At 37.2% G+C, this 26,979-nt stretch overlaps 2 protein-coding genes across 21 annotated transcripts in view; one reads left to right on the top strand and one right to left on the bottom strand.

Annotated features, from left to right (window-relative positions):
- RPL27A (ribosomal protein L27a) overlaps window positions 1-26,979 on the top strand; it is a 288,193-nt gene that overhangs the window by 25,001 nt on the left and 236,213 nt on the right. Inside the window, exon 1 of one of the 2 annotated variants that reach the window (XM_077960681.1) lies at window positions 15,430-15,433. The exons of the other annotated variant lie outside the window; for it this stretch is intronic. The gene's annotated coding sequence lies outside the window, so the exon portion shown is untranslated. Of the gene's footprint in view, window positions 1-15,429; window positions 15,434-26,979 lie in introns of those variants that run through there. 2 annotated transcript variants of the gene reach the window in all.
- Window positions 1-26,979, bottom strand: part of STK33 (serine/threonine kinase 33) — a 216,665-nt gene that overhangs the window by 53,796 nt on the left and 135,890 nt on the right. For all 19 annotated transcript variants that reach the window (XM_077963535.1, XM_015114929.3, XM_077963530.1 and 16 more), the window contains 5 exons: window positions 22,120-22,224; window positions 17,657-17,795; window positions 15,039-15,127; window positions 13,121-13,205; window positions 3,757-3,832 (listed from right to left, as the gene is read on the bottom strand). In XM_077963535.1, the coding sequence (XP_077819661.1) occupies window positions 3,757-3,832; window positions 13,121-13,205; window positions 15,039-15,127; window positions 17,657-17,795; window positions 22,120-22,224 (494 nt within the window). The remainder of the gene's footprint in view (window positions 1-3,756; window positions 3,833-13,120; window positions 13,206-15,038; window positions 15,128-17,656; window positions 17,796-22,119; window positions 22,225-26,979) is intronic.

Below are 26,979 nucleotides of genomic sequence, written 5' to 3'. Positions count from 1 at the left end.
GCCTCCTGAGTAGCAGGGATTACAGGCATGCACCACCACGCCTGGCTAATTTTTGTATTTTTAGTAGAGATAGGGTTTCACCATGTTGACCAGGCTGGCCTTGAACTTCTGACCTCAAGTGATCTACCTGCCTTGGCCTCCCAAAATGCTGGGATTACAGGCGTGCACAAATGTGCCCAGCCCTAACCCTGGGAATTTCTATAGGATCTAAGTCAAAGCCAAAAAGCCATTAAAATTGACACAACTCTTCAAAAATTGTATATGAAATGAAAAGGGTCTGAATGTGGAAAAATCAGACAATAATTTGACCCTTCGGCCTGAAAGGGTGAAAGCTGAGTACACATAATGACCAACATCAGTAAAACCATGAGCAGTGTGTATAAAGTAAACATGGGCTTGTAATACAGAAACAATGAATCTTTAGACTCTTAACAGAACATGGCAAGCCTATAAAGCTATTACTTCAATAAGTGATCTAGGTCAAAACTACAAGAACAAGCTTAAAAGCTGACTTCAATTCTTCATAATACAATATCAACAAATGTCAGCCATCCTCATTACTGTCAACTCCAACACCTGAGGGCAATCCTAAGACAACAACCAGATTTGTCCAAAGACAACCAAACAGATGAAATTAGATTCATCACAGGGGCAACTCTGTGTCTATTCTTCAACTCTCAGGAATATATTTTTATACTTCATTGATGAAAGAATAAAATGGTGTAATTTCATTATACTTCCCAAACTGCTGGTCTACACTGTACATAAGTATACTAATCTCTATGTCTTTTAACAGTTACATTTTTACTAATTTTCTTTATATTTTTAATTATTTAAAAATCTAACTCATGAACATTTTCTGAATAAGTCAAAATTTGATTTTTTCATAGTAATAATGATGATTATGATGACTTTTGTGGGAAGAAAAGTTGCTTTCATCCTAGTGGTTTATCAAACTAGACCGGACAATAGAGCTTTTTCATTTATCAATAGGTTCTTACTAAGTATTTATCAGTATCATATTGTTCTGCAAACTCTTATTTTAATACTTTTTATCTCTCTAGCTCATCCTGATTTCCTCTGTCTCATCCTATTCGCCTAGATATTTAGTTTTAAAATGCAATTAAAAAGCTATGGAAAACAAAATAGCCAGAAAAATGGCCTACTGGACAATTACTATATATTATAATAGTGCAGGCCAGCAAAGGCCTACTTCATTGAGCCTGTTATCAACCAGTGATATGCACATCCACCAATTTCTTAGCTGCCTCTACATTGCCTGACTAGCATGCAACCATAGCTTAAGGGCTACATCTTAAAAAGTTCACTTTTTTTCTGTTCTTTGCAATTTTACTTACATAAAAATGTATCTAACGGTTGGTTAATCAGCAGCATACAAAATTTTATGACAGCAATTTCCTCCACATCCAGAAAAGGGAATCCAAGAAATGAAAAATGTCTCTTAAAGTCTTCCTACTATTTTGTTGCATTCATAGAAATCAAAACAGCAGAGGACAGTAACTACAAAGAATATTTACTTATGCTAATTTCACCTTGAGAAAGTATGTTAGCACTATCTGATTAAATAGAAATGAATCAGAGGTCACTGAAAAACAAGCAAATAAACCCCCTGGAGAAGGTAATATGTTTGTGCTCTTGGTGAAGGAAATTATAACACCATTGGGCTCAGACAGATTAATGAATAGGCACTGATTAGCTAAGTAAGAGTCTACTGTAAAGAAAAGACAACGTCATTATGATGATATGCAGTCACACTCTGAAGCAGAAAAATTAAAATTATATTTCTAAGAAAGAGAAAGATAGTTAAGATATAATACATTCACTTTCCTTAACACCAAGTTCAAACTAAGAAGGCAGCAAACACTATATGAATTGCATAATATTAGATTATATGTAGGATGTTTGACTCATGCTTTCGATAAAGCCTTGAGAGTATAAAGACTAATTTAAAAGCTATATTTTAATTAAAGACTAAGGCTCAGAATTTTTGCACCATGATTTTAATCAGCACAAAATGATCAAAAACTTTTTGAATACTTTTATACTTTATGTAATCTAAGCAACGATGTGTGTTGACCAGCTGAGTTACAGCTACAATCACATCATCCAATTTCTACTGCCTGTGTATTCCATTTCACAGACCTGTGAAAATGTAACTACTGTGATGTCAATATTTAGAAATGATCTGGAAGAGGTAGTACATAGTGAAATCTTCAATATGACCATAAAACTAATGTTGCATCAACATAAAAATGTTCACATTCACCAAGAGGCAGAACAATGGTCACTAACTTTTCAGAACACCTCTTAGAAAATTCACTTTAATTCAATTTAACAAACATACTGAGCACTGAATGTATGTCTCTTATACCACACACCAGGAATGCAAAGATGAATAATCTAAGGTCTCTGTCCTCCATGGAATTTGGAACAAGGAAAACAGATACTATATATATAATATTATAATATAGTTTTTAAAAGCTTTATGAGACTACATAAAAGGGAACAATGAATTCTATCGGATTTACACATGTGCAAACCTTCCTGGTTAAATGTTCCTATTTTATTATTTTTTCTTTCAACATTACTGTTTTGCATGCTACCTTAAAATCTTTTGTGGAGCATGAGAAAGTATATACATAATAAATGTAGGAACTCTGCTATGGTGGGGTAAAGTAGGAGTAGAGAAATAGAAGGCTTTAATGTTTGAGCTGAGTCCACCCAGGAAAGAAGCTTATAAAGAAAAAGAATACACACATACCCATACACACCCCAGAGGCAAGCGACACAGGGTGTGTCTGAGTATTGAAATGTGGCCTGGAATCATCACAGCACAGTGTAGGTGCACAGGAATACATATCTAGCCCCAAACTGGAAAGGCATGCTGGACTCAGGTCATGAAAGACCTGCTATGCCATGCCATGCCATGCCAGGATGCTCTGATACTTATCTGTATACAAATATATATATATGTATGTATATATATATGTCAAAGGCTTTTAATCAGGGAAGCAGTATGATCAGATTTGTGATTTGAAAGGACACTCCTGGCAGCAACATGAAGGACAGACCGGGGAGGGTGACCAGAAGTAGGGAGAACAGTCAGAAAGACCCTGCAATAGTCTAGAAAAGGAATCATAAGGAGAAAAGATACAGGTGAAGAGAAATCAAAGAATAGGTAAGGATATTTCAAAGGAAAAATGAGCAGGACATGGAGTTTGACTGAATCTTGAGAATGAAAGAGAAGGAAGAACAAGAATGACTGAAGGCTACAGCAGCATTAAGGGAACTAGGAACTGTAGAATACTCCCCTAGATCCTGAGTGACCCTCTGCCTAGTTAGTACCCACTCCCACCTATGCTCTGCCTGTATGGGCAGAACCAGTGCCAGGCCACAGTACTTGCCTACACCTGATAAGCTGTAAGTGAACTTCATGAAGCTTTTGGTTTGTAGCAAGGGATACGGGAGGTGTTAAGATTTTTCATTTTGCTCAGATCATATTGTTGCATTTATAGATCAATGAAAACCAAAGCTGAAAGTTATAAATTTACAGTATTAAAAAATACCTAAGGGATGTATACCTGACAACTAATAAGAGAACTTTTAGAATGATCTCCCAATTGGTTTTTAAATCACTTTTTAAAAATATATATTAGTTTTAATTTAAAGTCTATATCATTCTACTGTTAGAAACTATCCACTCATCTTAAAGTGTACATTTAGCAGGCTACTTACAACATGTACATTATGACACCTATGCTCCAAATGTCACACTGCTGGCTATAGTCGTGGGCATTGATAACTTCAGGGGCTGCCAAGCAAGCAGAAATAAAATAATATTAATAATACAATAAATGTCTTTTAAATGCTTAAACACAAAGCATGAAAAATGTGCTGATGTGCTGTAATTTATTCTCCCATAGGGAAAAGAAAACCAACAGCAGATGTTAAATGAATAATGCACAGGCCTTAACAATTGATGTCACTGTATCCTCACTCCTATCATTTAGCTTCTAATGGAACAATGGTGTAAACTGTATAACTAAATGCACTACCCTTTATTTCTTTAAATTGTTAAGAAATGATTTTGCAAAGATTGTGTAGTTATAGTAGAAGACAACAATATCCCAGCCCTTTCCACAAAATAGAATTAAATATATGCCTTAAGTAGATGTAACATAATGCAAGCCCAATATGGGGAAATCTGGATTCACAGAAAAACTAAGGTACATTGTTATAAATCACTTTAGTAAAATAATAATAGCATCACTCCTATAACAGAATATGAACTATTTTCTGCATTTTCAAATAAGAAAGCCAAGACAAAGACAGAGCTCCTATAAAACTGGATCAAAAAGCCAACTAGTCACAAGTCATAGACTATACTAAATGTGTGTGTGTGCATGTGTGTGTATATATACACATATATATATATACATTTTTTGAGACAGGGTCTCACTCTATTGTCCAGGCTGGAGTGCAGTGGCATGATCATAGTTCACGGCAGCCTCAAACTATTAGGTTCAAGGTATCCTCCCGCCTCAGCCTCCTGAGTAGCTAGAACTACAGGTGCATACCATCATGCCTGGCTAATTGTTTTTTAAAAATTATTTTAGAGATGGGGTCTTGCTGTGTTGCTCAGGCTGGTCTCAAACTCCTGGCCTTAAGTGATCCTCCCATCTCAGCCTCCTGAATAGCTGGGATTACTGGCATGAGACACTACACTCAGCTGGCTGCCTTTTTAAAAAGTCACAAATGACATTGCAGGAACATGTCTATTGTACCTCTACAGCTAGGAATCAGATATCTTTAAGAAAAAATAAAAAGAAAGTAATTATAAGCAGAAAAATAAAATATATGTACATATTTCAATAGAACTTTAAAATTTATAAAGTACTTTTGCATAAGTTGTTACTTGTATAAAGTATGTTAAGAATTCTGTGAGATAGGTATGTAAGCATTTGACTCCCTTTGCCAGTGAGGAAACTAAGTTTCCGATATATTAAGTGACTTGCCTAAAGTTACACAGCTGCAGAGTGCCTCCTATGCAAAAGGTGCGTTTTTATTTTAGAAAAGTTTCAATCTTTCCCACCTACATACACACACACACACACACACACACACACACACACACTCTTTGATAACTACTAAAACAAATGGAATTTCATTTTCTCCTTTTTCCTCTGCCTAGTGTTAAAGAAATGAAAGGCAACAAAAACGGGTCAAAAGATTAAACAGAAGAAAGAAGGTACAGATGACTAACACTGAGCAATCTGTCTCCAAATAATTGAAAATTAACTAATATTTTCCTTTAAGCTGCTATTTGTATTCATTAACTCTACTTAAAATCTTTAAATATGGAATTTTTAAAGTTCCAGTTGCTCTATGGCCACACATGTATGACAAGGGCAAATTCTGTGACTGGATTCAATGAAGGATTTCCACACTGGTGCAGCAGACAGCAGGGGACAGGAATTCCTGGCTCCTTCAGAGTCATCTTAATTATCAGGGGCATTTCAATTTGCACCATCATCCCAGCCCTCATAGGGATGCAGAAGCCAGAGTAACTGCCAAGAAGCCATTTAGGAAGTCAGCAAAGCTCCACAAACCATCTGTCTTCTCTCTTGTTCTCTCACTTGTTATCAGTGTAGACAACTAATAAGGAGGCATAAAACTCAGGGTGCTTGAATATATTTTCCCCATGTAACTACAGACCAGATGTCTTTTGCCAACAGGGGGATATGAACAGAATCTAAAGCAGCCTTTTCCCAAATAAGATAAAACAATTTCAAAACTTTATGCATCTAGCAGACAAAAAAAGCAATGAATTAGGTATACTCTTCAGTAATAAAAATGAATAAACTACTGATACAACAACATGGATAAGTCTCAAAATCATGGCGTACGACAAAAGAAGAAGACAAACACAAAAGAGTATGTACTGTATGATTCAATTTAGATAAACTTCTAGATATGCAAAACTGAGCTGTGGCAATAGAAATCATCAGTGGTTATGGGTGGGGGATTGACTGAAAGGGACACAAAGGAACTTTCTGGGGTGACAGAAATGTTCTATGACTTGAACATGATGGGGTAGTGATTCAAAACTTAAAATTTGTGCATCTTATTGCGAGTAAATTATATTCCTAAAAAGTTGATTTTAAAAAATCTACTCAAAGTACAAAAACAATGTGTCAAAGACCTATCTTGGTGAATGACTCTGTTAGCAATCAACAGAAGTGGCAAGCAAAGATACACCAACAATATGGAAGATCTGAATCACAAAAAAAATCACATTTGATTTAATAAGCACACAGAGAAATTTTTATGCTCAACAAACCAGGTATACATACATATTTTTAAAATATCCAATGCATCATTTGCAAAAGCTGATCATGTGTTTGGTCACAAAGAAAATTCCTAAAAGTTGAAAACCTTTAAGACACAGTCACCTACCACAATAAAGAAAACCAGACAGATAAACCAAAAGGCTAGGACAACTAACATGCATTCTCATGAGTTTCAAACACATCTCAACCACCTGTAAAAATTCTAAAAACACTTCTAAATAATTTTTCAATTAAAGAAGACTAAAATTAAAATTATAGTATATCAAGAGATGAATCACACAACACTGTATGACAAAAAACAAAAAGTCAAGGTACTCAGAGGAAAATATACAGTCTTCAATGAATTTCATAGAAAATAAGCCTGATAATAAGTATGTATTCAACTTAGGAAGTTATAATAAAGAACAAACCACCAGCCACAGTGGCTCATGTCTATAATCCCAGCACTTTGGCAGGCCAACGCAGGAGGATCGCTTGAATCCAGGAGTTTGAGATCAGCTGGGGCAACATAGTGAGACCTTGTCTCTGCTAAAAATTAAAAAGAAAAAAGTTATCTGGGAATGGTGGCACATGCCTGTGCTCCTGGCTCCTGGGGAGGCTGAGGTGGGAGGAACGCTTGAACCTAGGAGGCTGAGGCTGCAGTAAGCCATGACTGCAGCATTGCACTCCAGCCTAAGCAACAGAGGGAGGCCCTGTCTCAAAAAAATAAAATAAAATAAACAAAAAAACCAAAATAAAGCACAAAGAAGGAATTCAGAAAAGTAAAAGCAGAAATTAATGAAAAAGCAAACCAAATAACAATTAGATATGAGCTGGTTCTTGCAAAGCCCATTGGGAGCTCTACTTATTATTTACTAACTGTCCTAACCACTAACAAATTTGATTTAGATAAAATTATTAGTATTATTACAAAGAGCTAAAATTCAGGCCTAAGTGCTAGACGCTGCTAAGCACTTTACATATATTTTCTCATTTACTTATCATGTCAACCTGATAAAAAAAAAATTATTGTCATCTAAACACTTCCTATCACCTTTCCTATTTTTTTTTGTACTCAGCACTTTGCTCTAAAACATCAGATTTATAAAAATCTTGTTTAATGTTTGTGCCACAAGAATGTTAAGTTCTATGAAGGCAAAACATTTTTATGTTTTGTTCACTGTTATATTTTTAATACCTAGAACAATGTCTGACACGAAGTAGGTCCTCAAAAAATTTTTTAGAAATGAGTGACATAATTCCTATTATATTTACATATATAGAAACTGTGATAAAAGCTGATAATATGTGCATATTGAAGTTATAGGAGGATATAACTGCAGGTACACAAGAGAATATGAAAATTATAAGTAAACATAATATGCATATTTATGCCAGTGAAACTTAAAATCTCAATAAAAGAAACAATTTTCTAGAAAAACATAAATTATCAAAATGATTCAAGAAAATGTAGAAAACTTGGGTAATTTAGTATAAATTGAAAATATAATAGAAACTTTATCCCCCCAAAAGTAGCAGAACCAAAAAATTTAAGAGGAAATTTCAAACTGTTATTAGATAATTTTTAGTATCTAAAAGGTTCATTTTATGGTTCCATATGAAATTTAAAGTAGTTTTTTCTAATTCTGTGAAGAAAGCCAATGGTAGCTTGATGGGGATAGCATGGAATCTATAAATTACTTTGGACAGTATGGCCATTTTCACAATATTGATTCTTCCTATCCATGAGCATGGAATGTTCTTCCATTTGTTTGTGTCTTCTTTTATTTCACTGAGCAGTGGTTTGTAGTTTTCCTTGAAGAGGTCCTTTACATCCCTTGTAAGTTGGATTCCTAGATATTTGATTCTCTTTGTAGCAATTGTGAATGGGAGTTCACTCATGATTTGGCTCCCTGATTGTCTATTATTGGTATATAGGAATGCTTGTCATTTTTGCACACTGATTTTGTATCTTGAGACTTTGCTGAAGTTGCTTATCAGCTTAAGGAGATGTGGGGCTTAGACGATGGGGTTTTCTAAATATACAATCACGTCATCTGCAAACAGGGACAATTTGACTTCCTCTCTTCCTATTTGAATACCCTTTATTTATTTCTCTTGCCTGACTGCCCTAGCCAGAACTTCCAACACTATGTTGAATAGGAGTGGGAAGAGAGGGCATCCCTGTCTTGTGCAGGTTTTCAAAGGGGATGCTTCCAGCCTTTGCCTATTCAGTATGATATTGGCTGTGGGTGTGTCATAAATAGCACTTTTGAGATATGTTCCATCAATACCTAGTTTATTGAGAGTTTTTAGCATGAAGGGGTGCTGAATTTTATTGAAGGCCTTTTCTGCATCTATTGAGATAATCATGTGGTTTTTGTCATTGCTTCTATTTATGTGATGGATTACGTTTACTGATTTGTGTATGTTGAACCAGCCTTGCATCCCAGGGTTGAAGCTGACTTGATTGTGGTGGATAAGCTTTTCGATGTACTGCTGGATTCACTTTGCCAGTATTTTATTGAGGATTTTCGCATCGCTGTTCATCAGGGATACTGGGCTGAAATTTTCTTTTTTTGTTGTGTCTCTGTCAGGTTTTGGTATCAGGATGATGCTGGCCTCATAAAATGAGTTAGGAAGGATTCTCTCTTTTTCTATTGTTTGGAATAGTTTCAGAAGGAATGGTACCAGCTCCTCTTTGTACCTCTGGTAGAATTCGGCTGTGAATCTGTCTGGTCCTGGGCTTTTTTTGGTTGGTAGGCTATTAATTATTGCCTCAATTTCAGAATTTGTTATTGGTCTATTCAAGGATTCGACTTCTTCCTGGTTTAGTCTTGGGAGGGCGTATGTGTCCAGAAATTTATCCATTTCTTCTAGATTTTCTAGTTTATTTGTGTAGAGGTATTTATAGTATTCTCTGATGGTAGTTTGTATTTCTGTGGGATCAGTGCTGATATCCCCTTTATCATTTTTTATTGTGTCTATTTGATTCTTCTCTCTTTTTTCTTTATTAGTCTGGCTAGCAGCCTATCTATTTTGTTAATCTTTTCAAAAAACCAGCTCCTGGATTCATTGATTGTATGAAGGGTTTTTCCTGTCCCTATCTCCTTCAGTTCTGCAAAGCTGGAGGCATCATGCTACCTGACTTCAAACTATACTACAAGGCTACAGTAACCAAAAGAGCATGGTACTGGTACCAAAACAGATATATAGACCAAAGGAACGAACAGAGGCCTCAGAAATAACCCCACACATCTACAACCATCTGATCTTTGACAAACCTGACAGAAACAAACAATGAGAAAAGGATTCCCTATTTAATAAATGGTGTTGGGAAAACTAGCTAGCCATATGCAGAAAACTGAAAATGGACTCCTTCCTTACACCTTACACAAAAATTAACTCAAGATGGATTAAAGACTTAAACGTAAGACCTAAAACCATAAAAACCTTGGAAGAAAACCTAGGCAACACCATTCAGGACATAGGCATGGGCAAAGACTTCATTACTAAAACACCAAAAGCAATGGCAACAAAAGCCAAATTTGACAAATGGGATCTATTAAACTAAAGAGCTTCTGCACAAAGAAATTATCATTAGAGTGAACAGGCAACCTACAGAATGGGAGAAAATTTTTGCAATCTATCCATCTAACAAAGGGCTAATATCCAGAATCTACAAAGAACTTAAATTTACCAGAAAAGAAGAACCCCATCAAAAAGTGGGCAAAGGATATGAACAGACACTTTTCAAAAGAAGACATTTATGCAGCCAACAAACATGTGAAAAAAAATGCTCATCATCACTGGTCATTAGAGAAATGCAAATCATAACCATAATGAGATACCATCTCATACCAGTAAGAATGGCGTTCATTAAAAAGTCAGGAAACAACAGATGCTGGAGAGGATGTGGAGAAATAGAAATGCTTTTACACTGTTGGCAGGAGTGTAAATTAGTTCAACCATTGTGGAAGACAGTGTGGCGATTCCTCAAGGATCTAGAACCAGAAATATCATTTGACCCAGCAATCCCATTACTGGGTATATACCCAAAGGATTATAAATCATTCTGCTATAAAGACATATGCACACTTATGTTTACTGTGGCACGGTTCACAATAGCAAAGACTTGGAACCAACCCAAATGCCCATCAATGACAGACTGGATAAAGAAAATGTGGCACATATACACCATGGAATACTATGCAGCCATAAAAAAGGATGAGTTCATGTCCTTTGCAGGGACATGGATGAAGCTGAAAACCATCATTCTCAGCAAAGTGAACACAGGAACAGAAAACCAAACACTGCATGTTCTCACTCATAAGTGGGAGCTGAACAATGAGAACACATGGACACAGGGAGGGGAACATCACACAGGGGGCTAGAGGAGGGATAGCATTAGGAGAAATACCTAATGTAGATGATGGGTTGATGGGTGCAGCAAACCACCATGGCACATGTATACCTATGTAACAAACCTTCACGTTCTGCATATGTATCCCAGAACTTAAAGTATAATAATTTAAAAAGTTCATAATCATATAAGAAGTTAAAAAATTATTTTTTAAATGAGGTCAGCATAACCCTAACATCAGAAAAGACAAAGGAAGCACAAAAGAAGAAAAGCTACAGTCAAAGTTCCTAAATAAAAGTGGTGACAAAGTTGAATACTGTAGTATATTAAACCATGTGAGGTTGAATTTAAATGTGCAAGGATGGTTCAGCATTCTAAAATCTATTACTGTAATTACTTCATTAATAAATTTAAAGAGAAAAATATGATTATCTCAATAGGTACAGATTAAAATAGACACTTCACCAGAAAAGATATATGAATGACTAGTAAGCACATGAAAGATGCTCAATGTCATTAATCATTAGGAAAATGCAAATTAAAAATCACAATAAGATACCACTTCCTACAACAAGATATCACTTCCTAAGATACTAGTCCTAGGGACTAGAATGGTATAATTTAAAAATAGGTAATATCAAGAATTGTCGAAGATATGGAGAAACTGGAACCCTCACAAATTGCTGGTGGGAAGGTAATGGTCATTTTGTAAAAGAGTTTGGCAATTTCATAAAAAGTTAAACATAAACTTAACATATGATCTAACAATTTCACTCTTAGGTAGCTAATTCTAAAAACACTTCTAAATGAAACCACGTATCCTCACAAAGACCTGTACATGAATGTTCATAGCAGCATTATTCATAATAGCCACAAACTGGTAAAAATCCACATGTGCGTCAGCTGCTAAGCAGATAAACAAACTGTGTTATATCCACGCAATGGACAACTATTCAGCAATATATAGGAGCAGACTACAGATACATGCCACAACATGAACGTACCTCAAAAACATATGCCAAGTGAAAGCAAGCCAAATGTAAAAGACCACATGTTGTATGATTCCATTTATATGAAATGTCCAGAAAAGGCCAAAAAAAAAAAAAAAAAGGCACATTTACAGAGACAAAGAGGCAAATCTAGAGTGATTAGTGGCTATCTGGGGCTGGGATAGGAATAAGATTGAGTATAAACAGGCTGAGGGAACTTTTTGGAGTAGATTTGTTTTGAAACTGGATTGTGGTGATGGTTGCACAACTCTGTGGATGTATGAAAAATCACTGTATTTTTATTGTAAAACAAAAACATATCTTACATTGTAAAGGATGCACAAATATATTTTATGGTATTTAAATTAAACTTCAATAAAGCTGTTAAAACTCACATTTAGAAAAACAGGAAACTGCTGCTTTCTTTACAAAATATATTTAATCAGTACTCCATGAAAAACTGTTTGATGGCGATTAAACTGGATAAAAAAATGCAAAGAGGGCTGGGCATGGTGGCTTACGCCTGTAATCTCAACACTGGGAGGCCAAGGCAGGCGAATCACTTGAAGTCAGGAGTTTGAGACCAGCCTTGCCAACATGGCAAAAACTGTCTCTACTAAAAATACAAAAATTAGCCAGGCATGGTGGCAGGTGCCTGTAATCCCAGCTACTCTGGAGGCTGAGGCACGAGAATTGCTTCAACCCAGGAGGTGGAGGTGGCAGTGAGCCCAAACTGCACCACCACACTCCAGCCTGGGCAACAGAGCAAGACTCTGTTTCGAAACAAAAAAAAAAAAAAAAGCAAAGAAGCAAAACATGTACATGATTTTAACATGAGTTAACAAAAGTAATAATTAAGTTTGAGGTATGATTATCTAAGAGATATAAACAACTTTAAGAAGAGCCCAGAGAAACAACAAAAATTTTTAAAATTTTTACAGATAGGAACTATAAGTAAAATACTAAAACAAGTGAAATTGCTTGACCCAAGAAAAGAAAAAGTAGCCTAAATCATGGGTCATTATATCATGATGGCAAAATAAAATTGTTCAAGCTGTAATCCATACTGGTTGTTCTACTTTTTTACATATAAAAGAATCAAGTCTGGTGCAGTGTCTCACACCTGTAATCCCAACACTTGGGAAAGCAGAGGCTGGAGGGATCGCGTGAGTCCAGGAGTTTGAGACCATCCTGGGCAACACAGTGAGGCTACTCTCTCTTAAAAACAAAAATAATAACTAGCCAGGTGTGGTGGCATACACCTGTGGTCCTAGCTACTTGAGAGGCTGAGGTGGGAGGATGGCCTGAGCCCAGGTCAAGGTTGCAGTGAGCCAAGATCATGCCACTGCACTCCAGCCTGGGCAACAGAGCATGATCCTGTCTCAAAACAAAAATTCATTTTAAGTCTACTAACTTACCCATATAGATAGGAGTCCCACATGTGGCCTGCAGCATGGCTTCACTCCTACTTTGCTTCTTCACCGCTAAGCCAAAATCAGTCACCTAGGAGAAGAAATTCAAGCACAGTCACCTGTTTTCCTGTCCTAGAGCTCACTCATTCTGAAGATAAGACTTCACATTGAACTTGCATTGAATTCTGGGGTTCTTGGGGGTGGGAGGACTTTAATTGAATGATTAATAAAAATTTTGCTTTTCCTTCCCCACCCACCTCTCTGTATAGAGAAGAAACTGGGTAAAGAGAAGCTTGCATTCTCAAATCTTGAGAGAATACCGTGATTTAACAGTTCTTGCCGTCTGATTAAATTTACCAGTCTAACATGGGAAGTTGTATTTTGAAGCATTTAACTTTTTTCATATAAAAAAGGTTTTGTTTTGTTTTTTAAAGTTCTTTCATTGTAAAATACATTCTGGCTTTAACATATTATCTATGTTTCTGATAATCAAGTTATATTCCAGTTTAAAGCACTGTTACAAATGCAAATAATTATCCCTATCAGCACTCACTGAAACTCCCCTTTTTTATAATTATTTATAATTGGTAAACACTATCTTTTCTTTACTATTTTTCCTTTGTGTTTCTAGAGTATACTAATTAAAACAATTACTACACTATTAAAAACTACGACAAGCATATTAACAGGAAAGAAAACCACAACAACAAAGTATTAACTACAAATACACTGGTGGCCTAGTGCTACAACTGTAGGCCTTATGCTCAGTTCTAAATCTTGGTCATTAAACATTTAGTTATTAAATATTCAGTATGTGCCTTTGGAATTATCTCCCAAGTTGGAACACCCTTAGACTGAAAGCAGAAAAACAGACACGTTTATTAAGTAACCAAATATAGGCTCTTTGTCCAGAGACAATGAATGCAAAGTTTCCAGTGCCTTATGGAGTAAGAAAATGCTCCTGTTTACATGTGATATCACTATTTTTCTAAATAGATGAATCAATTTCTCCATTAGTTTTCATATATATCTCATTTGGAGCATATGATACCTATCTTTCTCTACGGAAAATCCATCCAGACACACGAAATATACAAAAGGTTTCACAATCCAACTTAGTTATTTGGAGAGCATCTACTCCTTCATTCACCAAATGTTAAGTGAACACATACTATGTTCCAGGCACTACTTCAGGTACTAAGTGAATAAGACATGCACAATCCCTGCCTTCATAGAGTTTACAATGGAACTGTTCAAGAACATTTACTTGGGTAAACCAACAATGCTGTTAAACCTATTTCTATTACATAGGACTTAGCTTCTGCAACAGAGTGAGTTACTCACAGATAACATTTTATTCCTAAATTAACACATTTATACATTTTGAAAGCAGCCACTATAATGGTGCTAAATAATGTATCCTAGCATTTATTTGACATTAGGGAACACTTAATTTGAATAAAATCTTCAAGAATAAACACTTGGCACATTAATTGTACTGAGGACATAAATATTAATACACAGGAAAATTTTCAATAAGAAATACAGACTTTAGAATTAATTTAGTATTAAAAGCATAGGCAAGGTGTGCTTTTCTCTAAATCTGTAACACATTTACATCAAATTACCAGGCATAATTTTGAAATTAATTAGAATTCAGAGTATCTGTTTGCTTGCTATTAACTAATGACTTAGAATTATTCAAATGAATATGTACTTTAAAAACACATTCAATAACTCCATTTAACTTGCAAAATTATTCTTGTCAGTTACAACCTCTTGTGAAATTTTTATTTTTTAACACAAACCACTTATTTTCTGGCTGCTCAAAAGCTAGCAAAATGCATCTAAAAAGAGGATGTACTTTGCCACTTTGCTATCAAACTGTTTATAGGCAAATATTTACCACCATTGCTAATCTTACCTTTATGTTTAAGTTTATTTCATTGTTATCATCAGTAAGGCTGCTTTTAACCATTATATTTTCCAGTTTCAGATCTCTATGTACAATATCTACCAAGAAAATAAACCACAAATCAAATGAAATAACGGAAAAACAGGAGAGACACATATAGAATAAATATATTTGACAAATTAATATCCACTGTTGAAAAATTCGAGGGCCAAGCATAGTCTGTCCTGTTCTATTCTCTTATTTATAAACCCTTCCTCCACATTTCTAACCTTAAGGAGCCATTTTCTTTGACTCCCTCACCTCTACCTATTTCCCTGTGGCCCCAACTGGCTGCTCCTCAAGATGAGTGGCCTGGGGACTGTGAAGGAGGATCCTACCCAGGCTTAAGTATTCCCAGGAGGGGGGAGATCATCTTAGTCACAAACCCAGTCAGGTTTCCCACATCCTTAGGTCTTCAAATAGAGGATTACTTCTTTACTTCTAAGCATATGTTACTGTCAGCATAAACATTTTAACACACTGTAACTTGGCTACATATATACAAACTATACTTATTTCAGTATATTTTTCTACAACATCAACACACATTTTCCTACTCTTTATATAGTAAAATAAAAACCAAACAAACAAAAACCCTTGAGACACAAAATCTCCAGTTGAACATGTCAGAGCTCAGGTACAATTTTTATGTACATACAAATAACCACATACCAAACAGTTCCTTTGAAAATAATTAATTCAGTTCACATCCATTGCAGTCATTTCCCTAGACTTAAAAAGTTATACATGGCCAGGCGCGGTGGCTCACGCCTGTAATCCCAGCACTTTGGGAGGCCGAGGCAGGTGGATCACGAGGTCAGGAGATCGAGACCATCCTGGTTAACATGGTGAAACCCCGTCTCTACTAAAAATACAAAAAATTAGCCAGGCATGGTGGCAGGCACCTGTAGTCCCAGCTACTCAGGAGGCTGAGGCAGGAGAAAAGTGTGAGCCTGGGAGGCACAGAATGCAGTGAGCCAAGATCATGTCACTGTGCTCCAGTCTGGGTGACAGAGCAAGACTCTGTCTCAAAAAAAAAAAAAAAAAAAAAAAAAAAAAGTTATACACATAATTGCCAGGGGAATGTATTGAATGAGTCCTGAACTGGCAATTACACCTAGTCATTCACAGCTCCCTTACACAATTCCTAGGCTTTGTTTTTGGAATTTTTATTGTTTCCATTGCTCTTCTTGTCTCTTTTTACATAAATACCACACAGCTTTAACAAACATATCATTATGCCTTTATCCTTGCCAGGGCAGATCTCCCTGCTGCCTCCATTGTTTTTCTTTCTCATTGTTGGCTACTTTTTACCCATTTGAGAATAATCTTATCAAGTTCCATGAAAAATGTTGCTAAGATTTTGTTTGGAATTATACTGAATTTATAGCTTAATAGGGAAGGACTGACAATAGCCTAATATTAAGCCCTTGAAAAAATCGTTTCCCTCTGCCTGGAAGGCCTGCCTCTTTTATTTTTTTCTGAGTTTGTATTCCTCAGATCAAATACTGCTCCTTCAGTGAATTCTTTCCTGACTTTCCAAGCCAAATGAGGTACCTAGACTCCTGTAATCCTTGTGCTTTATATGGCTTTCCATTGGGGAGATTATCACACTGAATTACAACTTGTTTTCAATACTCAATCTCCCACCAGCCCAAGCTCCTTGGAGGGCAGGGGCCTTGTCTTTTAATCTTTGTAATCCAGGACCAATCTCAGTGCAGGAGGTGCTCAGGAACTATCTGCTGAATGAACCCCTGGGTTCCAGTACCAGCTCTGGCACACCAAACCATGTTACTGCACTTCTCTGGAACAAAGTTTTTGTTCATCTGTAAAATGAGAAGGTTCTAAAGTCACATGTAAGCCAAACTAACCTTGAAGGGAAAAAAACGGGGGGAGGAGCAGCAGCAGTAACACCTAAGAACAGTAAGGCAATTCGAATCATTTTTAAACGTAGTTTTTAAAGTACCAGGAAACCACTCTGTATGATGCTATAATGGTGGATAAATGACATTACGCATTTGTCAAAACCCCAAGAGTGAATCCTAATATAAGCTCACTTCGGGTGACAATGATATGTCAATGCAATATATCACTCTAGTGGGGAATTCTGATAGTGGGCAGGTTGTGCATGTGTGGGAGCAGGGGAGTATATAGAAAATCTCTCTACCTTCTGCTCAGTTTTACTGTGAATCTAAAACTGCTCTAAAATAAAGTCTAAAAAGACAAAAAAAAATGCCTAGAACATACAGATTCTAATGTTATGATTAACAGATGTTTTTGGGAACTTCACCTTTACCATTGATTTGTCTACCTTTGATTTTGTAACATTAGCTGCTCTTCAAACTGTTGAATAAAAAATGTTCATAATTTCATCTTCATTCATATAAAATGTATTGTATACCTGCCTTGTTTCTAATTAAAACATAGCTAGAAAGAAAGTTAAAAAGGAAACAATTTTTTAACTAAAAAATTAAATCTTCAATATTAGCAGGTGTTATTTATGCCTATGAATCTGGAATACAATTACCCTTGAACAAAAGTGACATCAGTATTCATGGGGTCAATGAGCTGGATAACCCTCTTCTTACCATTATTATGAAGATATGCTATAGCTGATGCGAGACTTTGAATGATCCACCTTGTCTCATTCTCTGAGAAATGCCCTTTCCTATCCAGAATTTCTTTGAGTTCTCCATCCTCACAAAGTTCCATCACAAGGTACATTTTCTGACATTATATATATAAAAGAGAGAGAGATCAAATTATATATCTAGGGATGTTTAAAATGTTATATATCACATATACAATCACAGTCATAATCATTAATTTATTCATTGAAAAGTATTATCTATTATGTACAAGATACCACAGTGGATACTAGAGAAACAAAAAGGTAAAGACACAGTCTTTATCCCCAAGAAGCTCACAAATAGTTATCATTACAGTATCATGTGATAAGTGCTAATGGTCCCAAATGCCATGGAGTTACAGAAGGGGGCAGCCTCTGTCTAAAGAATGCCCCTGGAGAAGAAATATTAAGGCCAGATCTGGATGTCTGAATACGGATTCATAGATAGAGAATGTGGGAAAGAATAGACAGAGCACATGGTATTTACAAAGACTCCAAAGCTTGAAACAGCACTGGCTGTTAAAAGAATAATCTGTGTTAATAACATGGAGAACTTGGTAGGGTGGAGAAGAATGAAGTGGTGAGGAGTGAGGCTAGAAAGAACAGGTTTGGGCCAGGTTGTAAAGAGTTCTGGATATCACGATAAGGAGTACGGATTTTTTTTCCTATACGCAATAAGGAGCCACTGAAGAATTTTAAGCTAGTGCCAGGGTTGCGGGGGTGCACGTGTATGATATTACCAATTGTGCATTTCTAAATGAACACTCTAGCAGTAATGCAGAACAGGGCTCAACAAACCTTTGCTATAGAGAGCAGACCCAATAGCAAATATTATTGGCTTTGCAGGCCATGGAGTCTCTTTCACAACTACTCAGTGCTGTTGCTATAGCAGGAGAAAGCAGCCATAAACAACACAACAAAGCTTTACTTCTAGACTTGAAAATTTCAGGTTTATAGAATTTTTACATGTCATGAAATATCACTCTTTTACACTTTTGCAACCATTTGGAAATGCAGAAACTTAGTTTATGGGTCATTAAAAAAAAAAAAAAAAAGGCAGCAGACCCAATGTGGCTCTCAAACTGTAGTATGCTGACTTTTGTTTATAGAGGGTAGATGTGAGGCATAGAATCAAGACCAGAAGGAGGAAAATGAAAAGATTTAAAAATACCAACAAGAAAGAAACAGTGGGACTTAGTGACTAATTGGGTGTGAGTGGTAAGAAGTCATAGCTGAAATGCCTATTTCATATTTGCTGTTCATGTAGGGGCATATAAATTCCATATTTGCTGTTCATATAGGGGCATATTAAGATCACTTTAGGTATTCCGACAGCCAAGTCATCTATTGAGTCAAAAAGGATTCATAGTCAACTAAAAAGTCTTTTCCATACACATTTCTATTCAAACACAGGGTACCCTTTATGTCTCCATTCTAACCTGTGCTGCTAGATTTTTGTCGTTTTTAAGATCTTGAGGTCTGATTTTGTTCTTATAAGCACTGTTAGTGCAACTTCTGTGTTCAATCAGTAAGTACGAAAACAGAAAGCGAAGGTTAACATCCTTTCTTCCTATAGCGCAATTCAGATTCACTGAATCTCAGGCAGTTTTAGAATTTCAAAAGTAACTATAAAATCTAACACATAAATAAGCTTTTGAACTGGACCATATTTTTTCCATTGACAGGACTGTACAGTTCACTGGTACATAAAATGATAAGTGAACTATTTGGAAGGAAAGGTTGGATTAGCAGTACTTGAAATATAAATTGATGTCAATTTTAAATACATAAGTTGGTCAAAGTTATATAAGTTATAACTGTTTTATAATTATTAGAAACAATTGTGTAGACCTGGAGAACATTTAGACTCACAAGAAACCATAGCATAGTCAGGCTGGATGATCCGTACCATGGCACAACCAATCAGGTGGCAATTTCTATTAGTACTTCAGATGGCTTCAATAGAAGGTCTACATGCTTGTGTGTGTTTATGAGGCAGAAGGGGTCAGACCTGACCTACGTGAATTAAGTTTGGAAAGCAATGCACTGGAAAAATCACAAACGATGGTTTCCTCTGCCTTCAAACTTATTCTAGATTTAGACTCCCGCTTGTGTTCATAATGGAGTAACAAAGACCAGACTTATCTTCCCACCTGAAACAACTTAAGAACTGGGCAAATATATAAAACTAATTTTTAGACATTAAACATCAGCCAGCATAGGGTAGTTATTCCTGAGAGAGAGAAAACACATGAGGCAGTCCCCATGATTATTCTAGCTTGCTGTCTAGAGAGTTTCCGGACCACAGAACAGGGAGAGGGAATCCAAGCAGAGTCTAGCAGTCTCCATGAGTAGAGAGCACGGAGCCGGAAGTCCAGGAAGGCCAAGACAACTAAAGTTCACAGGACAGAGCATCAAAGAGGAGAATGCTGTACAGAGAGAAATCTCCAGAGATTTGCAGAGGACCCCCTCAATTCTTCAGGACAGTATGAATCAACACATGTGTATGAGGAAACTACCCAAAGCTGGGGGGAAAATATGCAAAAGGGACAGAGGGAACAATCACTGGAGCTTACACACAGCCAGGAACTGTTGTGCTCCCACGAGCCGGAGGTAAACCTCGGAATTCATGGAGCAGTGGGGAGAGCCCCTCAGTAACAGGAAAAAATTATTCCTAAAGGTTGCTTTGGTGCCACCTAACGAATCTTAAAGCAAGCTTCAAAAAGTATCAAACTGTTTCCAAGTGACTTAACTATATCCTAGAATAAAGCTTAAGAATAATCATTAGAATATTAAAATATCTAGCATCTAACAAGGTAAAATTCACAACATCTGGCATCTGGCCAAAAATTAATAGGCATATAAAGCAGCAGGAAAGTAGAACCCATAATGAAGGGGGAAAAAAAACCAATAAATTGAAACTGACCTAGAAATGACACCCATGATAAAATTAGTAGAAAAGGACATGAAAACAGTTATTATAACTCTATTCAAGAAGACTGAGCATGTGAAGTAGACACATGGAATATATATATATTTTAAAAACCAAATCGTATTTCCACTGGAAGAGATTAACAACACAGACAACGCTACACAGAGAGAGATTACTGAATTTGAAGACAACAACAGAAACTATACAAAATGAAACAAGGAGATAAAAAATGTTTTAAAAAATGAACAGAGCATCAGTGAACTGTGGACAATATCAAGCAATCTAGCTTGGAGACCACAAAGTGGGGTGAGGGGAAGGCAAATACAAATGTGAGGAAATAGTAGCCCCCAATTTCCTAAATTTGATGAAAACCATAAACTCACAGATACCTGAACCCCAAACACACACACACACAAAAACATGAAGAAAATGATCAAGGCACATTATAATCAAATGGCTTAAAACTGATGATAATGAATAAAACTATTCTATGAAGATCTGGGGATAAAAGAAATCACAACTCTAAGACTGAAAAGGGCAGAGACTTTGGGCATCATTGCCATATACTGCTCTCATAAAGGATAACTGTGGTCTTTAATTGTTATCAAGCACCCCTAATGAATCAAGCATAATGTACAACCCAAATTGACTATTACTACCTTAGAGACTGGCCTAGGAGACAGAGAACAATAGCTACCATTTAATGAGACAGATGCTTTATATCAATTGTCTCATGTAATCCTTCAACAGCAACCAAGTGAAGTCAACACTGTTAACAAGCCCATTTTACAGATGAGGGAACTGTGATATGGGCAAGTTGAATAACTTGTCCATGTTCTCATGGATAACTAAGAAGTGGTGGAGACAGGATTCAAATGCACAGGCAATATGATTCCAGAGTTCTTATGCCTAATCCATACATTATTACTCTTCTAAACAATCTGGAGGCAGAATGGCGAATAATCCAGGCTTCTGAACAACTCTAAATAAAAATTACAGGTAAAGAGAATGATAACATCTAGGGAAATATGAAGATAAAACACATTAGTAAGACATAGGTGAAAAAAATATCTCCTACAAACTATAGTGAAAAATATACTCATACCAATTTGATTATGTAGTTAACTTTGCAAAATTCTGAAACTATTCCAATAAACTTTAATGGAGAAACTAAGGATCAAAGCAAAAGGAAAGGTACCTCTAATAAAGTTTTAATCACTGTTTGGTTGTGTATGAAGTTGTTGTAATTTTAAACATTTGTTTTCAACATGCCACCCAAAACATATTACCGAAGACATCAATCTAATCATCAGACATCTAATTATACAATCAATAATAAAAGTCCTCCAGAATGTTCTCATCAATCTCCAATGACAGATTCATGCCAAGGACATGAGCAACTGTGCCCCAAAGGGATTACTTCAGAATGGAATGGTATTCATTTTGTAATAATAACAACTTTCAAAATGCAGCACCTAATAGAGCTTTACCTTTGGCGTTTCAAATACTTGTTCCAGATGTATGATGTGTTCATGTTTTACACTTTTCAGAATGTTCACCTCTCGTTCAAGTAACTTCACAGCAGAGCTTCCAGCCTTAATCAATGAAGAAACACAGATTTCACATAATGAAAATCACTCCTACATTCCTCGACAGAAAAGTTTGTTATTTTATGTTTTCCTACTTCTTTTCCTACAACTTCATATTTGAAGTGAATTCATACATTTTTTGAGATGTTTGTTTTTCAAATGATATGCCATTTATTCCCATGATCAGATTAAATTATGCCCCTTCTTTCCTTTGTCCAATTTTAAGTTACATATAATTTAGCCTCAAGCCACATCTGTTTCTTGAATTGTTTCTATAACTTAGCTACAACATGGTATCTGTCCCCTCACAAAACTACTAAAATTACTCCAACTTTTAATATGCTTTTTGATATTTCCTTTAAAAATATGTTGATCCCTTGATGTTAGCATAATAAAAACAAAATCTACTTCCAAGGACATAAATTGGGGAAGATAAAAACAAAAAGTTTTTATTTTGTTTTGCTGTTGTCTTGTTTTGATTTGATTATACATATATATGAAAAAATAATAGGCAATGAGATTCTACACTTGGCTCTGCACTGTGTTATTTCCTGGCCTGCCTGGTTAACTGAGGGAGAAACAGAGAGAGAGATGGAAAGAGAGAGAGCGAGACAGACAAAGAGAGACAGAGATACAAAGAGAGAGAGATCTTGCCTTCAGATGTTAGATGTCTACTAACATCTAACACTCACCAGGCAGAGAGCAAAAGGCAAAGTCAGTAACACTCCAAGGAGCACAAGGACTTCATTTGGGGTGTAGGTAATCGATTATCTACAATGTCCTCTATCTCAGAAATTCTAGAAGGGCTTTCTCCACCCTCACCAACACCACCCTGCCAAATCATCACCCCTATTGATCTTGAAATTGCCATTATTTGAGGATAAGCATTGTCCTCATTTATGGGTTTTATTTCTGTCTCATGTGTCAGTGTGAAGAGACCACCAAACTGGCTTTGTGTGAGCAACATGGCTGTTTATTTCACCTGGGTGCAGGCAGGTTGAGTCCGAAAAGAGAGTCAGCAAAGGGTGGTGGGATTATCATTAGTTCTTAGAGGTTTTGGGATAGGCGGTGCAGTTAATAGCAATGTTTTGGGGGCAGGAGGTGGATCTCACAAAGTACATTCTCAAGGGTGGGGGAGATTATAAAGAACCTTCTTAAGGGTGGGGGAGATTACAAAGTACATTGATCAGTTAGGGTGGGGCAGAGACAAATCACAATGGTGGAATGTCATCAGTTAGGGCTATTTTCACTTTTGTGGATCTTCAGTTGCTTCAGGCCATCTGGATGTACACATGCAGGTCACTGGGGATATGATGGCTTAGCTTGGGTGCAGAGGCCTGACATTCCTGTCTTCTTATATTAATAAGAAAAATAAAACAAAATAGTGGTAAAGTGTTGGGGCAGTGAAAATTTTTGCGGGTGGTGTGGAGAGATAATGGGTGATGTTTCTCAGGGCTTCTTCGAGTGGGATTAGGGGCAGCGTGGGAACCTAGAGTGTGAGAGATTCAACTAAAGAAAGATTTTGGGGTAAAGGGTGATATTGTGGGATTGTTAGAAGGAGCATTTGTCATATAGAATTATCGGTGATGGCCTGGATATGGTTTTGTATGAATTGAGAAACTAAATAAAAGACACAAGGTCCAAATAAAAGAAGGAGAAAAATAGGTATTAAAGGACTAAGAATTGGGAGTACGCAGGACGTCCAATTAGAGGGTGTCCAAGGGGGTTCAATGTTATTGTTTACTTGGTTGGTGAGTATTTGGGCTCTATCCTTCAGTTTTTTTTTAATGTTGTCATATACCAGGCCAGATTGATTTAGGTAAAAACAACATTCTTCATTTAAAAATATACAGAGTCCCCCCCGCCTTTTTTTTTATTAGTGAAAAAGTCAGAGCCTTGTCGAATTTGGATGAAAGAGAAATGCAAAGCCAGCAATTGTTTGTTAAAGAAGGATTAGAAACGGCTAGGAGAGAGTGAGATTGATAGTGTGGTGGAGATAGCTGGGGAGAGGTTAGAGGGTGGCATGAGAATAAGAGCGAGTATAAAAGTAAAGAACAGGACTTCATCAGGGTCAAAGTATTGGAGTGTACTTTGTCACTGAAGATCTTCCATACACTTAAAGAGAGACTTAAAGGTGGCAGTTTGAGGTAAAACCAGGAGCCACTAAATACCAAGAGCCTGAGAAACTGCTTGGATGTTTTGACTAATAAAGGCCCGTCCATTATTGGACTGTATAGAGGTGGGAAGGCCAAACTGAAGAATTATATCTGACAGAATGGTGGCTTTCTCAGACCCTGTGGGAAAGGCCTCTACCCATCCAGTGAAAGTGTCTACCCAGACCAAGAGGTATTTTAGTTTCCTGACTCGAGGCATTGTGAGTAAAGTCAATTTGCCAGTCCTGGGCAGGGGCAAATACCTGAGCTTGATGTATACGGAAGGGAGGGGTCCTGAACAATCCCTGAGGAGTAGTAGAATAGCAGATGTAACACCGAGAAGTGATTTCCTTAAGGATAGATTTCCACGATGGAAAGGAAATGAGAGGTTCTAAGAGGTGGGCTAGCAGCTTGTAACCTACATGCGAGAGGTTATGAAATGACGATAGAATAGAATGGGCCTGTGAGGCTGGAAGGAGATATTTTCCTTGGTCCAAGAACCATTTGCCTTGTGTGGGAAGAGATTGAAAGGTGGAAGTTTCAGTGGAAGAGTAAGCGGGAGTGACCGATGAAAAGGAGAAAAACTGACCATGAGGGACTGAAGTTGGAATGCTAGCTGCTTCTCTAGCTACCTTATCAGCAGAAGCATTGCCCTGAGCGATGGGATCTGATGCCTTTTGATGGCCCTTGCAGTGAATGACTCCAGCTGCCTTTGGAAGTAAAGCAGCCTTGAGAACAGTTTTTATTAAAGAGGCATTAATGATGGAGGACCCTTGTGTAGCGAGGAAACCTTTCAGCTCATAAAACAGCATGGTGGTGCAGGATATGGGGTCAGTATAAATATTGACACATAGTCCCTTTACAAGAGTGAGGGCCCAAATTAAGGCAATGAGTTCGGCTTGCTCAGAGGTAGTGGAGGGGGGCAGAGCAGTAGCCTCAATGATAGATGTGGAAGATACTATAGCATAGCCTGCCTTTGCTGGTGTGTGGCGATTAGGCCTGGTGGAACTGCCATCAATAAACCAAGTGTGAAAAGGGTGAGGAACAGGAAAGAAGAAAATATGGGGAAATGGGGTGAATGTCAGGTGTATCAGGGAGACACAGTCATGGGGGTCAGGTGTGGTATCAGGAATAATGGGGAAGGCCGGATTGAAGTCTGGGCCAGGAACAATGGTAATTGTGGGAGACTCAGCAAAGAGTGAGTATAGCTGAAGGTGCTGGTGGGGCAGAAAGTATATGTGTCAAGCATGAGGAGGAAAATAGATTTTGGAAGTTATGAGAACTGTAGGGAGTGAGTTGAGCATAATCTGTGATTTTTGAGGGCCTCTAAATGTATTAGGGCTGCGGCAGCCGCTGCACAGCAACATGATGGCCAGCCTAAAACAGTAAGGTCAAGTTGTTTGGACAGAAAGGCTACAGGACGCGATCCTGGTCCTTGTGTAAGAATTCCAACTGCACAGCCCTGCACTTCGGCTGTGTGTAATGAAAAGGGCTGGGATGAGTCAGGGAGAGCTAGGGTGGGGGCAGTCTCTAAAGCTGTCTTCAAGGAATGGAAAGAGGAGTGGGGAATGGATTTAGGATCTATGGTGTCGGCTACGTTTCCTTTTGTGAGTTTATATAATGGTTTTGTTAGGATGGCAAAACTAGGTATCCAAAGTCAAAAGTATCCAACCATGCGTAGGAAGGAAAGGAGTTGTTGTTTTGTAGAAGGTGTTGGTGTTTGAGAGATCAGTCGGACACAATTGGCAGGGAGAGCATGTGTGTTTTTATGAAGAATTATGCCAAGGTAGGTAACGGATGGAAAAGAAATTTGAGCTTTGGAGGGGGATACCCGATATCCTTTGGAGAATAAATGCTGAAGGAAGAGAAGGGTGTCTTGTTGAGAAGATTCAAAGGAGGGGCTACAAAGAAGAAGGTCATCAATATATTGAATAAGGTGAGAAGCAGAGAGGTGGAAAGAAAGTAAACCATGAGAAAGAGCTTGGCTTAAGTAATGAGGGCTGTCCCTGAAACCTTGCGGCAGCACAGCCCAGGTAAGCTGCTGGGACTGATGGGTGTCAGGGTCAGTCCAGGTGAAAGCAGAGAGAGTCTGGGTTGGGTGCAAGGAATAGTAAAGAAGAAATTGATAGGTGGAAGTTTTAGGCCTGACAATTTCCAATAAAAAGTCTCCCTGCAAGGAATAACAAAGGTGCTATTCCTCCACCTCCCATCCACCTGATTTGGGAAAATACATAACGGTTCTTAAGGGAGTGGAAATGGATTAGTCATAAGGCAAATTTTGCCTAATTAAAATTTTACCTAGTGTCATTCCAGCTTCCAATTACCTCTCCTTCTCAACCTTTAGCATCTCAGGAGTGGGTGGGACACTGCCCATCATACTATGCCCCGCCCAAGGATTAAGTCACATTTATAGGTTAACCTAGAACAGCAGTCCCTGACCTTTTTGGTACTAGGGACTGATTTCATGGAAGACAATTTTTCCATGAACCAGGGTTGCGGGAGAGGGCATGGTTTCAGAGTGAAACTGTTCTACCTCTGATCATCAGGCATTAGTTGGATTCTCATAAGGAGCATACAACATAGATCCCTCACATATACAGTTCACAGT

This window comes from Macaca mulatta, chromosome 14, assembly GCF_049350105.2.
Source record: "Macaca mulatta isolate MMU2019108-1 chromosome 14, T2T-MMU8v2.0, whole genome shotgun sequence".
In the NCBI taxonomy this organism is placed as follows: Eukaryota; Metazoa; Chordata; class Mammalia; order Primates; family Cercopithecidae; genus Macaca; species Macaca mulatta.
The sequence above is the reverse complement of the archived record's forward strand: the minus strand, read 5'-3'. Positions and strand labels throughout refer to the sequence as shown.